A 14,733-nucleotide genomic window follows, 5' to 3' on the forward strand; every position below is an offset into this window, starting at 1 on the left:
GGTTTTGTCCCCACAACATTCCCTATGCGGTAAACTTTGTGTTTTAAGATAATAAAAACCCGCATAATGGTATTTATGGGTTTTTTTTAGTTTTTTTTTTAGCCCCTCTAGGAGGCTACAATATTCACTAGTGAATTTGCTATTATCCTGTGTTAGGATAAAATAGGAACTGCAGCTCTAATATGGGGGTCTCTTCAGTGTATTAGATTGAAGGACCGTTTCCGCACATAGTGAGCTGGTCTTAAACCGGAAGCATGAGATTTGGAGTTTTTCGCTATATAGATCCCATGGTCAAGCTTGACCACAGTATCTAAAGGTTTAAATGCCTGCGATCAGCATTATTGCCAGTTGCAGACATTAGCTGTGGGCATCTGCTGTTTGAAACAGCAGAGACCCGCCGGCTATGGTGCCCGCTTCTCACGCTAGCGGCCAATACCTGGCACCCCTACCAATCAGCTGTTTGAAGAGAAGGCAGCATTCATATGAGTGCTGCCTTCTCTTCTCTGTTTACTTGCTTGCCGCAGCAATTGCAGTGGCGAGCAGTGTAATTACAACTATGGCATCCTCATTCACTTCTATGGGATGGCTCTCGTCTGTTCAAGTGTCCTATAGAAGTGAATGGGGACCCATAGTTGTAATTACATAGCTCGCCGCTGCAACGAGCATGTAAACAGAGAAGAGAAGGCATCGCTCATCTCTTCAAGCAGCTGATCAGCGGGGGTACTGGGTGTCAGACCCCTGCCAATCTGATATCGATGACCTATCCTGAGGATAAGTCATCAATAGTAAAAAACGGACAACCCCTTTACTATAGGGTCAGTCAGGGGTATGATAAAAATGATTATAATGATTTTCTTAAATGAAATGCATATGAGTTACAGAAACTTGTACATTTCAATAATGTCTATGTAAGTGGGACTAAAATCTGCCATACTACTGAGTCTAGGCCGTGTTTTAGTATCTAATCACTAATCTGACCACTAACCTGATATTTGGGAATATCTGACATGCTGTTGATACTTTTTCTTTTCTGTAAAAAAAACAACCTTTTTCTAATGAATGAATTTTTTATACCCGATGATACACAAATGTCTTTGCAGAATTTGCTGGTGGGCAACTTGTGCTTAGGTGTGGTAAGGCTGACACATCCTGGTTTCGGTATTACTTGATAGACTGAACAAAAACTTTTGTCTGTCAGAAACTGTACTTGTAAATCTGAAACTATTGTGAATTTCTATAAAATGTTCTTTCCCATAAGATGTAATCACCTTGACAGCCAGAATAATGATGCAGTTGTACACAACATTGTCACAGGCTTTTTTTAATCAGTTAATTGTTATTAGAGTTTTTCATATACTGTAAGACTCATACAGGACAATGTACAATCCACTGTCCTCTCCATCCACTGTCATTCTCTTAAGAGTGTCCATATACTGTACATCCCAATCAGATCATTACCGTAACACTACAAGATGGTTTGCCAGATCCCTATATATTAGAGATTGGCATCCAGCAGCTTAGATACAAGGAACTTATGGGCAGAATTTTCTAACCAGTCAGTTTTGGGCTCTGAAGTAGAGGAAGAGTCTCCACATAACCCAGAATACTTACTATCAGGGATCTTGTAGAGCAATTGTGAAAACCAAAGAGATAAAATGAAAAACCATACTCCAAAACCTCTTTAAGGGTACGACCACATGGTCAGGTTTCTGCATGTCGTTTTAGCAGCCAAAACCAGGACTGAATTCAACAAAGAGGAGAAGTTGAAGGGAAGGGGTTAGGTTAAGAAATTGGCATTGGGGAGGAGGGACACTGTTTTAGGTTTAGCCTGACATTAGATAAATCAGATTTCTTCTTCAGATGTTGGAAAGATTTTAAGTTTCATTCCTGACATAGTTGAGCCATGTATCGCACTATTCATATCCTTCCAATTGGTATAATTCCCAGAGATTCACTTTATGCCTGATTTTATTATATGTCATATAGATTTAAATACCTAAGCTGGAGGATGTCAGCTCTCTTAGCCATTGAGGCTCATTGGTTGCAAGGGGACTTCTCATCAGAGACAACTTTCATAATGAAGCTGGCTCCCAGCAAGCAGTTAATTTTCATGGGGGAAAACCTTCTGTCACCAGTCATTTCCCATCCTTACAGATCTGCCCTCCTTTCTGGGAATAGTTATTAATGCAGCATGTCAGTTTTTTGAAGACAACAAAAATTCTATTTTAAGACCTTTTAAAAGCTTCTTTTCATGTAAAAACAAAACAAAAACAATAACCTATACCTCAGTACATACAGTATATATCAGGTAATTCCTGAAATAGATATTGTCCTGCTATTAGACATGCCAAACTGGAAGGAAATTCTGGACCCAGTGAAGCATGGGGTGCAGAGTGCTGTAAAACACATTTCTGGCAGGTAGTATAGAAATTGATAGGATTTTGAATTACCGATCTAACTAGTGCAGCATTTTAACATTTGGTTGCTCCTGAGATGTTCACCTCCCTGTACAATAAAATGTATGCCGTTCTTCATTTGTCTTGATTTGGAAGGCAACCAGCATTGACAAGCTTAGCATAACATAGTTTTTGTTCTTCACATTTTTCACAATTCCGATGAAGGAGACTGGACTAGGAAAATGGTACAGTCATCTTTTTTTTCTACCCTGTGGTTTTTCAAGCACAGCTTATCGAGCCGCACAGAGAAAAACAGGAAGGCAAAGATCCTGGACAGAGCGCCTGTGTATATACAGATATTACAGTGCATGTACAGAAGCCATATAGCAAAGAAAAAAATGGGGGTTAGTCAGCACATCCCAATGTGCAGGTGCACGTCACCATGGCTGGAAGCACAAAAGCAAAAAACACAATGCAACAGCACTCTGTGAACATAAATATAGTGCTGTACTCACTATTGAAAACGTATTAATGCTAATGCTACGTTATAAATGTGAGATTTTTGTGCCTGTCCACCAACCACAAGGCGATCTCTTTAGGACAGGAACCTACACTAAATACTATTGCTTCTGGTGCCGTACAGGCCTCCATTAAATTCAGGGAATGAAGGTTCCACATGCATGCTGAGCCCAAACTATATTATACCTCTTTTGGTGCTACAGTGGCCTCCATTCAATTCAGGGAATGAATTTACTTTATTATTTGTGTTTGCATTGTGTTTGTTTACTTTATTATTGAGTGCTGTTGCATTGTGTTTGTTTTTGCTTTTGTGCTTTCAGCCATGGCGACGTGCATCTGTGCACTGGGATGTGTTGACTAACCCCCATTGGAGGTGTGGTTGACTCCATTGGCCGTGCACTCCTGACTAACCTGTCTATCCCATAGGCTGGTTTTAATTAGTGCAAGTATCAGGGGCGTTGCTAGGTTAAAACATTCAGGGCCTGGGCCCCTGTTGTTTTGTCCCAGGCCCCGAATATCCTGCCTGCCAGCTAGATATAACTGTATTGCTGTCCTCAGGACGGCAATACAATTGAATCTATTGCACTGGAAGAGCTGAAGGACCTGTGGTGACATCACAGGTCATGTGACCAGTAAAACAAGCAGTGGTTGAGAAGGACCTGCGATGATGTCACCATCATGTGACCAGTGCAGGAGAGGACGGAGGTGAAGGGGAGAAGTCCTGGGGGAAGAAGCTGTGATGAGGTCTGCTACATGAGGAGAGGTAAGTGAAGAGAGAGGCAGAGCAATGCTGGGAGTTGTGGTTATTTAACTGGGACTGTATGTTAGGGCTGAAGGGAGGGATGTTATTTACATGGAACTGTGTGTTGGGGCGGCTGTGGGAGGGGGTTATGTTATTTACATGGGACTGTATGTTGCAGGGGGCTGGAGGAGGGAGTGATGTTATTTACATGGCACTGTATGTCGGAGGGGGCTTGGGGAGGCAGTGATGTTATTTATATGGCACTGTATATTGATGGCAGCTGTGGGAGGGAGTGATGTTATTTACATGGGACTATATATTGAAGGTGGCTGGTGGGGGGAATTATGTTTTTTTACATGGGACTGAATGTTGAGGGGGTGATGTTTACATGAGATTATATGTTTGAGGCGGCTGGGGAGGAGGTGATGTTATTTACATGGGACTGTATATTGGAGGGGGCTGTAGAGATGGTGTGATGTTATTTACATTGGACTCTATGGCGGAGGGAGGGAAATAGTGTTATTTACATGGGACTGTATGTTGGAGGGGGCAGGAGAGATGGTGTGATATTATTTACATAGGACTGTATGGTGGAGGGAGGAATATAACTACAGGGGGCACTGCAGGGGGTATTATAAATTCTGGGGGCACTTCAGGGTGAGCATTATAACAGTAGGGGGCGATATAAATACTGGGGGCCCTGTAGGAGTATTTTAAATCCAGGGGACATTATAGGCATTCTTATTACTACTGGGGTCTCTGTAGGAGGGATTTATAAATCCATCTTATTTCTACTAAGAACCCTATGGGGGGGCCTGTAGAGAGCTTTATTACCACTGGGGGAACAATAGGGGGCCTTATTTCTACTGGGGGCTCGGTGAGGGTATTATTAATACTGAAAGGCTCTTCTACTAATGGGGGCACTCTTGGGGAGCGTTATCACGGTTGGGGGCACTGTAGGCGGCAGTATTACTAATGGGGGCATTCTTGGGGAGCATTATCACTGTTGGGTCCAGTAGTGAGCAGTATTACTAATGAGGGCATACTAGAAGGGAATTACTGTTGGTGGGACTATTAGGAGCACTATTACTATCCTTCAGGATAGTATATGGTGGTATTGGGGAGCACAGTGAGCAGCAGGATAACACTGTGGGGACTCCAGGTTGGGGGATGATGATAGAAATATGAGGAACTTAAGATGTCTGTGTGTCACTCTCTGCAGAGATGAGGCGCAGCTGAAAGAAGTCTGGACCGAGTGTAGAAGATGATGACAGAGAAGATCTGCATCAGAGGAGACGTCACCTGGGAGGCACTGGATGTGATAGGTATGTTCTGCTGTATAGCAAGTACAGCAAAAAGTGGTCTGTGAGGGGGGGCGGTCGACTTAAAGAACTGGGCCATATATATTGGGGCTTGGGCCCCGGATCTTTTGAGACCCTAGCAACGCCCCTGGCAAGTATAAAGCTGTAGCCTGCTCTCCCTGCATTTATTGGAGGCCATTTGGCACCAGGAAAGGTAAAATACAGAGTGGGCTTAGCATGCATGGGGAACCTGCTTCACTGAATTTAATGGAGGCCATTGTGGCACCAAAAGAGTTATGATATAGTGTGGGCTCAGCATGCATGTATAACCTGCATTCCCTGAACATAATGGAGGCCCTTGTGGCACCATAAGAGGTATAACATAGTGTAGTCTCAGCCTGGATGTGGAACCTGCATTCCCTGAATTTAATGGAGGCCAGTACGGCACCAGCGGAGGTAGTATCTAGTGTAGGTTCCTGTCCTAAAGAGATTGCCTTGATGCTAGCGGAAAAGCACAAATAATTTTGTACAAAATGTATTTGCCAAGAATCTCACATTTATAACATAGTATTAGCATTAGTACATTTTCTATAGTGAGTATGTCACTATTGTATTTGTTTTTGCAGAGTGCTGTGGCATCGTTTGTTTTTGCTACAGAAGCCATATAGCAGCATGGTGTTTTATTGTTTAAAGGACTTCTCTGGGAATTAAGAAAATTCGGATAGTGAATATATTCCCAAATACCTTTCATTATTTATAATGGCTCATTTTGATTATGGAGCAATTATTAGGGGAAATAAAATGGCCGCATATTAGTACACACAAAAAAATTACTTCAGAACACTGAGCTAAAGATCTGCCCAATCCTCCTCTCTGCTCTACTTGTTAGGGATTATGATCCTGAATATAGTTTAACCCCTTAAGGACCGGGCTCATTTTCACCTTCAGGATCAGGCCATTTTTTGCAAATCTGACCAGTGTCACTTTATTTTGTGATAACTTTAAAACGCTTTGACTTATCCAGGCCATTCTGAGACAGTTTTTTCGTCACATATTGTACTTCATGACACTGGTAAAATGGAATCAAAATTTTTTTTTTTTATTTATAAAAAAATACCAAATTTGCCAAAAATTTGGAAAAATAAGCAAATTTCCAAGTTTCAATTTCTCTACTTCTATAATACATATTAATACCAACAAAAATAGTTATTACTTTACATTTCCCATATGTCTTCTTCATGTTAGGATCATTTTGGGAATGACATTTTATTTTTGGGGGACGTTACAAGGCTTAGAAGTTTAGAAGTAAATCTTGAAATTTCTCAGAAATTTTCAAAAACCAACTTTTTAAGGACCAGTTCAGGTCTGAAGTCACTTTGTGAAGCTTACATGAGAGAAACCACCCAAAAATGACCCCATTCAAGAAACTACACCCATCAAGGTATTCAAAACTGATTTTACAAACGTTGTTAACCCTTTAGGTGTTCCACAAGAATTAATGGAAAATAGAGATACAATTTAAAAATTTCACATTTTTGGCAGATTTTCCATTTTTGTTTCCAGTTACAAAGCAAGGGTTAACAGCCAAACAAAACTCATTATTTATGGCCCTGATTCTGTAGTTTACAGAAACACCCCATATCCACCGGCATTGGCGTTATCGCCGATTCTGGTGGATGCAGCAGGGATCCGGCTGTCAGTAACCGCCGAATCTCTGCTGCTGATCGGGGGGACCGCACGCGGGGGGAGCAATGACTGCAGGACGAGAATGCTCGTCCTCTAGCGCTAAGTACCGGCGATTGAGGACGAGCATTCTCGTACTGGGTCATTAATGGGTTAATATGATCTTCAGCTGAATATCTATGGCAATGGAGTTCATGAGGAGACATGAAGTACAGAGAGGACGGAAAGGACAGACTGTGGTAATGTAGACTGCATACAAGAGCTGCTGCTCATCAGTCACACCCCCACCTCCTCTCTGCATTTCATGTATCCTCATGAACTCCATTCCTACAGAGATTCAGCTGAAGATCATTTTAAACTGTATTCAGGATCATAATCCCTGATAAGCAGAGCAGAGAGGAGGATGAGGCAGCTTTTTACCTCAGTGTTAGGAAGTAACTTGTTCTCCTGTGTGATTAGGACAGGTTTTGTGTGTACTAATAGGACTGCGGCCATTTTATTTTCCCTGATGATTTCTCCCCAGACAAAATAAGCCATCATAACTAATGAAATATATTTGGGAATATATTCATAACAAAGTAATATTCAAGTATTTTCAGTAAGCTTAATTCAAAGAGAAGCACATTATTGCCGTCCAAAACACATTTTGTAATTTATTTTCTGTTAAACAGAACAGAGACTGATACATAATAACACATATAATCTTTTATTTTACAGGGGTCCATATAATGTCCCCTAGAGTTGGAACAATACTTAAAAATTTTACTACTGTCATTTCATATGGATTTAACTGCTGTTACATTATATGATAATTGTATCCCGTAAATTATATTGTATTTTTCTACAGATCCATAAAATGTTGGGTCACCTGCTTGTTTTCACACTTCACATTCTGACTCTGACATGTCTGCCTGTAGATAAAGCTGGTAAGTGCAAGAAAATAACAAGTTGAAATGTATTTTGTTTTTCAACATACAGATGTAGTAGATAGGGGTGGACTGGCCATAGACCCTACAGGGAAATTTCCTTGTGAGTCGATGCCCAGGGGGGCGCCAGAGCCCTCCTCGCGGCTGTTGGCCGGGTGCATAACGATTTGATGCTTTAAAGGATAACTGTCACACTTAGACCCCAATTTCAATTTTCATATATGTAGTTACTAATAACATGATATTCCAGAATCAGTTACTATTAGACTGACTTACCCCATATTTAATAAGATTCAGCCCTTAGCAACCAGTCTGCATAAAACTGCAATTTCACTATTCAGTTAAGATGGCCGCCACTGCCCTCACCAGCCAGTAACAATAGCCCCCCAAAAGTGTCAGTAACCAGAGCCCTCCCCCTAAAGGGTTAATCTCCTGCAGCACAAAGGGGTCCTCTTACCACATGTTGCTTTCATTTATACACTGAGCAGATGGCAGACCTCCCTTCCCTGGTCTGCGCTGCTCCAACCCTGCATTCTCCAGCTCTTCTGAGTGAGGGAGCGTCTGCCAAGCGCAGGGACAGGGAGAAGTGCACACAGCCCAGGCACTGTTATCAGCTGCTGGGGAGGACCTGGCTTTAATCATTTACTTACATTGCCTGGCTGTCAGTAATGTGAGCCTGCACGCTGCGTGCTCCAACGGACCAGGCCTAGCAACTCTATTTTAAGCACAGGTAAAAGTAGGCAGTACAGGGAACAAAAATGTGCAATTAAGGGGTAATTGAATACACAGTGAAAAATTGAAATAGGGCCACCAAGGTTATATTAATCCCCACAATCCAATACTCCAAAAAAAATAAAAATACGACAGTTATACTTTAAACATTAATTAATGCAAGGAGCATCAGGCACTTATGTACCTGTCTAAAGGCAAAAGGTGCCTTCCGGAACTCAACTGTATTACTGTCCGTGTGATACAGTTGAATACTGTGGTGAAGGGGGTAGTATTTTGTGCTGCACTGTGCTATTTGGTTCTGCTGGAATAGTATTTTGTGCTACCCTACAGTACTGTAGGCCCCACATACTTCTGTTGGCCCTGTCTTCTTGTGTTGTCTCTGCCTACTTGTTTCCCCCCCCCCCCCCTTTTGTCAGTTTGGACCCGACTACAAAATGGGGCCACTTTTAGTTTTTATCCGAGGCCACTTTTAGTTTTTATCCGAGGCCACTTTTAGTTTTTATCCAGGGCCACTTTAAGTACACCAGTCCGCCCATGACGCTGACTTTATGAGATGCTGCGAACAATATTTTATTCATGTATTATTACTATTATCTCAACTAAGTTAACATGGAGTGACAAATTAAGTTCTGGGGTTTTCTGATACCCCCATAACCAGCTATTCGCTGCAGCTTCTGATTCAAAATGGAGCTGTGAGAACAAAAGCTCCATTGTCTGTGTTGAGGTCATGCTGAGGTAGCCCTAGAGGGCATTGAGCCTGGTTTACCAGTGAATTCCCTGGTGATAAAGTCACTATAAAGGGATTGACCTTGATGAGAAAACCATGGTTGCTTTCTAAAAACAGTGCCACACAGTCTGCGTGTGGTATTGCAGCATAGCCACATTCACTTCAAAGGAAAAGAGCTACAAAACCAGAGACAACGCATGGACAAGAGTGGAGCTGTTTCTTGAAGAAAGCAACCAACTTGTAATCCTGAACAACCCCTTTAAGTGCTACTTTATATAATCACTAAACAAATTTCTAAATCTTTAAAACCTTGAGCCCCTGTTTATCTAGAAAATGACTACTTCCCTGTGGTTCTCAAAAGCAAGTGCTACTGGCTTAGACCTATTCCACATCTGCATTTGACAGATCTGGCAGGCTTATCTGGCCAGAACCTTCACTGCCGGGCACTACCAGAATTCTATCCTACCCCATTAACTATACTGGGGACTGGCAGTAGTGCACTGTGCGCAGTTGTTTTCGGCAAGCTTGCTGGGTTGCAGCTGGATCTCTGACGGTCCCCATAATAGTTAATGAAGCCGGTGGGTATCAGGTAGCGTCCGGCAGGGCCGCATCCAGACATCTCCGGGAGGCTGCTCCCTGCTGGAACGGCCTGCCGGAGATGTCTTACGCAAATGTAAAACAAGCCTTAGATTAATCATATGTTGTATGGCTATGATCTGGGTATTCACCAGGAATGCTCCTGGAAAGTATACCAAATACATCCATAGGCTCCCATGGACCAATGTAAAAAAAAAAGGGAAATCTCCTGTCATGTGTGAAGTCTTTATGTCACACTCTGCCAGGGGCGTACATAGAAATCACTGGGCCCCATAGCAAAAATCTGAATTGGGCCCATTAACCCCGCCCACTACCCACCATGGCCCCTCCCACTACCTGACCTGGCTCCTCCTATGCCACACCCCCATGAAATAAATTTATACATGACCTACTGAAACTGTTAGGGATAAAAAATGTATTTTATTATTACCAGTAACGTATAAAATGTACATGTATTTTTACCCCTTTAACTCCTTAAAACGTAACTCTTTAAACTCCTTAACTCTTTTAAACCCCTTTAACTCTTTGCTGCTGATGCTAAGTGTGCACATTCAGCATTAGCAGCAAGGAGTTAGAGGGGTTAATATCCATCCAACCCTAATGCCCTCCAAAATGCCCGGGGGGGGGGGGGGGGGGGGAAGTTGTTAGAAAGGAGTAGGTAGGTGTAGGAGGAAAGCACACTGTCCTCTATGAGCCCCCCAAAAATCTCAGGACAGTGTGCTTTCTTCCTACTTCTCCCCCATGGGCATTTTGGGGCTCATAGAGGACAACAGGACTCACTGGAGTGGGATTGAAGCATGTCCCACCCTGTCCTGGCTGTCCCCCTCCCTCCCCACCCCTCCTCTCTCTTGCTGCCTGGCCTGTCAGGTAAAATCTGAGCATCTGACATTATCAAGACATCGACTCGATCATACCTGGTCTCTGCTGTGCTGAGTGCTGACTGTCAGTCTGCTCTCCCTCGTCTCAGGCAGCCAGAGCCAGGCTGTGACACGGCAGCCTTCAGGCAGGAGTCAGGACGGATGAACGGTTCTTCAGACCAGCCAGGGACAGGGTGCTTCTTCCTTCTTCATCTCCTCTCAGGTCTCAGGCACACTGCCGACGGCGAACCAATTCTCCCGCCTCCCTTGCGCACACTGCCACTGGCCAATCAGCAGCTGCCTCTGTTGAATTACCTTGTGCTGATTGGCCAGGCTGGTTGCAGGCTGATTTGATCCTGTCTGATTCCACGGCAGACAGCAGTCAGGATCAGCAGGTCAGGAGGAGGTCAGGATCTGGTCAAACTTTGGCAGGCGGGGGGGGGGGGGCGATTGCGGAAGAATAGTTGGCTCATAAAAGCAGAGCAGCCGCATATCGCTATAGGCTGCCATGAGTGGGCGGGGCCAAATAGTGTGGGCGGGGCCTTCTCTGCGCTCCGGGCCCCCCAGTGCCGCGGGCCCCATAGCAATGGCGTGGTCTGCCTCTATGGGCGGTACGCCACTGCACTCTGCAATACATCAAGCTGCACAAATGTTACACAACTTTCATGTGAGATTGTCCACAAGTTGAATACAGTTTTTAGATGTGGTGAAACAAAGTTCATTTTAGACAAATGGTACCTTAATAAGTCCTGATAACTTGTTGGTCCCACTGTACATCCATCTTTAGTGTTGATTTTTATCATCTCCGCTCACACAGTTTGTTCACTTGACTTGTGACAAATATGTAAGTATTTCATTTATGGTCAGCTTGAAGAATGAGTAGGTGCTGTTCACACAGTGTTTTTTGACAGCTGAATTTGTCTTGGAATCCGTGCATTTTGCAGCATCCATCAGAGTTCTACCTCAAAGGATCTTCTGATACAGTCAGGTCCATAAATATTGGGACATCAACACAATTCTAACATTTTTGGCTCTATACACCATCACAATGGATTTGAAATGAAAAGAACAAGATGTGCTTTAACTGCAGACTGTCAGCTTTAATTTGAGGGTATTTACATCCAAATCAGGTGAACGGTGTAGGAATTACAACAGTTTGCATATGTGCCTCCCACTTGTTAAGGAACCAAAAGTAATGGGACAATTGGCTTCTCAGCTGTTCCATGGCCAGGTGTGTGTGTTATTCCCTCATTATCCCAACTACAATTAGCAGATAAAAGGTCCAGAGTTCATTTCAAGTGTGCTATTTGCATTTGGAATCTGTTGCTGTCAACTCTCAAGATGAGATCCAAAGAGCTGTCACTATCAGTGAAGCAAGCCACCATTAGGCTGACAAAACAAAACAAACCCATCAGAGAGATAGCAAAAACATAAGGTGTCGCCAAAACAACTGTTTGGAACATTCTTAAAAAGAAGGAAAGCACCGGTCGAGACCCGGAAGACCACGGAAAACAACTGTGGTGGATGACCAAAGAATTCTTTCCCTGGTGAAGAAAACACCCTTCACAGATCAAGAACACTCTCCAGGAGGTAGGTGTATGTGTGTCAAAGTCAACAATCAAGAGAAGACTTCACCAGAGTGAATACAGAGGGTTCACTACAAGATATAAACCATTGGTGAGCCTCAAAAACAGGAAGGCCAGATTAGTGTTTGCCAAACGACATCTAAAAAAGCCTTCACAGTTCTGGAACAACATCCTAAGGACAGATGAGACCAAGATCAACTTGTACCAGAGTGATGGGAAGAGAAGAGTATGGAGAAGGAAAGGAACTGCTCATGATCCTAAGCATACCACCTCATCAGTGAAGCATGGTTGTGGTATTGTCATGGCGTGGACTTGTATAGCTGCCAATGGAACTGGTTCTCTTGTATTTATTGATGATGTGACAAAAGCAGCAGGATGAATTTTGAAGTGTTTCGGGCAATATTATCTGCTCATATTCAGCCAAATGCTTCAGAACACATTGGACGGCGCTTCACAGTGCAGATGGACAATGACCCAAAGCATACTGCAAAAGCAACCAAAGAGTATTTTAAGGGAAAGAAGTGGAATGTTATGCAATGGCCAAGTCAATCACCTGACCTGAATCTGATTGAGCATGCATATCACTTGCTGAAGACAAAACTAAAGGGAAAATGCCCCAAGAACAAGCAGGAACTGAAGACAGTTGCAGTAGAGGCCTGGCAGAGCATCACCAGGGATGAAACCCAGCGTCTTGTGATGTCTATGCGTTCCAGACTTCAGTCTGTAATTGACTGCAAAGGATTTGAAACAAAGTATTAAAAAGTGAAAGTTTGATTTATGATTATTATTATGTCCCATTACTTTTGGTCCCTTAACAAGTGGTAGGCACATATGCAAACTGTTGTAATTCCTAAACCGTTCACCTGATTTGGATGTAAATACCCTCAAATTAAAGCTGACAGCCTGCAGTTAAAGCACATCTTGTTTGTTTCATTTCAAATCCATTGTGGTGGTGTATAGAGCCAAAAATGTTAGAATTGTGTCGATGTCCCAATATTTATGGACCTGACTGTATATACCTGCGATGCCATTGTATAGACGAATAGTGGCATCCATCACCTATAGTGTCCCTTTGTCTCTATATAGAATAGCTTGTTCTGGTCCGCCATTCCATGCAACATTAAAATTGTATATCCGAAGTATACCAGCCAGATGGAGGCCAAAAGGACAATGTTTTGGCCTCTGTAGATGGCAAGCAGACAGTGCTAAACACAGCGTGAAAGTAGTCTTACAGTTAAGCTGGTGATTCACGCAGACTTGTGTTTTATCTCATCTGACACATTTGTCTTTTGTACACATATTTTTGTCTATAGTTGTAGCTAGTTATTCATAAGGTCATAAATTCCTGATGTACTGGACATTTCCTGCCATGTCTGAGACAGTTTTTTCAGTCATACCTAAAAACATAGGGGGTAATTTATGAAACAGAAATATGTCTAAATTACAGCTTCTCGTGTCAGAAAATAGGATGAGAGTTCTAGATATTTCTTTTAAACTATAGGGCTCAATTATTAAGACAGGCTTAATAACCCCTATACCTGGCGGTGGATCCGCTGGAGTCAGGGCCTCTACGTAAATTCGGTGGATCTTCAACCACTTCCTAATGTAAGACAGCTTCCTAGCTGTCTTACATTTGGACCATTTTCTACACCTAAAACAGGCATAGAAAATGGTAAATGAGATAGCCCTGCTGGCTCATCTCCTTTCCCGACCACAACGTGCCCCCTTTTTTAGACCTGGCCTCAGCGGAAAGAAGTTAAAGATTGCAGCACAAATGACCAGAAATGCACCAGAAATTGTGTATTTCTGGTGCATTTCTGGTCATTTGTGCTGCAATCTGCAACTTCTTCCCGCTGAGGCCAGGTCTAAAAAGGGGGCACGTCGTGGCCGGGAAAGGGGGTGAGAGCCTGCTGGCTCATCTCCTTTCCCGACCACAACGTGCCCCCTTTTTTAGACCTGGCCTCAGCGGAAAGAAGTTGAAGATTGCAGCACAAATGACCAGAAATGCACCAGAAATTGTGTATTTCTGGTGCATTTCTGGTCATTTGTGCTGCAATCTGCAACTTCTTCCCGCTGAGGCCAGGTCTAAAAAAAGGGGCACGTCGTGGCCGGGAAAGGGGGTGAGAGCCTGCTGGCTCATCTCCTTTCCCGACCACAACGTGCCCCCTTTTTTAGACCTGGCCTCAGCGGAAAGAAGTTAAAGATTGCAGCACAAATGACCAGAAATGCACCAGAAATTGTGTATTTCTGGTGCATTTCTGGTCATTTGTGCTGCAATCTGCAACTTCTTCCCGCTGAGGCCAGGTCTAAAAAAGGGGGCACGTCGTGGCCGGGAAAGGGGGTGAGCCAGCAGGGCTATCTCATTTACCATTTTCTATGCCTGTTTTAGGTGTAGAAAATGGTCCAAATGTAAGACAGCTAGGAAGCTGTCTTACATTAGGAAGTGGTTGAAGATCCGCCGAATTTACATAGAGGCCCTAACTCCAGCGAATCCACCGCCAGGTATAGGGGTTATTAAGCCTGTCTTAATAATTGAGCCCTATAGTTTAAAAGAAATATCTAGAACTCTCATCCTATTTTCTGACACGAGAAGCTGTCATCATTGTGATTCAGAACACAGAGGCACATCTGTGCTACTGTATTATACTGTATGATACTGCAAGCTGA

The 14,733-nt window shown here is 43.2% G+C and overlaps 1 protein-coding gene across 5 annotated transcripts in view; it reads left to right on the forward strand.

The window, feature by feature from the left end:
* Positions 1 to 14,733, forward strand: part of LOC120995678 (interleukin-1 receptor type 1-like) — a 64,610-nt gene that overhangs the window by 16,204 nt on the left and 33,673 nt on the right. For 4 of the 5 annotated variants that reach the window (XM_040425028.1, XM_040425032.1, XM_040425030.1 and 1 more), the window contains one exon: positions 7,489 to 7,567. In XM_040425028.1, coding sequence (XP_040280962.1) covers positions 7,498 to 7,567 — 70 coding nt within the window. In that variant the 5' untranslated portion in view covers positions 7,489 to 7,497. Of the gene's footprint in view, positions 1 to 4,835; positions 4,983 to 7,488; positions 7,568 to 14,733 lie in introns of those variants that run through there. The other variant, XM_040425031.1, reaches the window with a different exon arrangement.

This window comes from Bufo bufo, chromosome 3 (assembly GCF_905171765.1).
Source record: "Bufo bufo chromosome 3, aBufBuf1.1, whole genome shotgun sequence".
NCBI classification, from domain to species: Eukaryota; Metazoa; Chordata; class Amphibia; order Anura; family Bufonidae; genus Bufo; species Bufo bufo.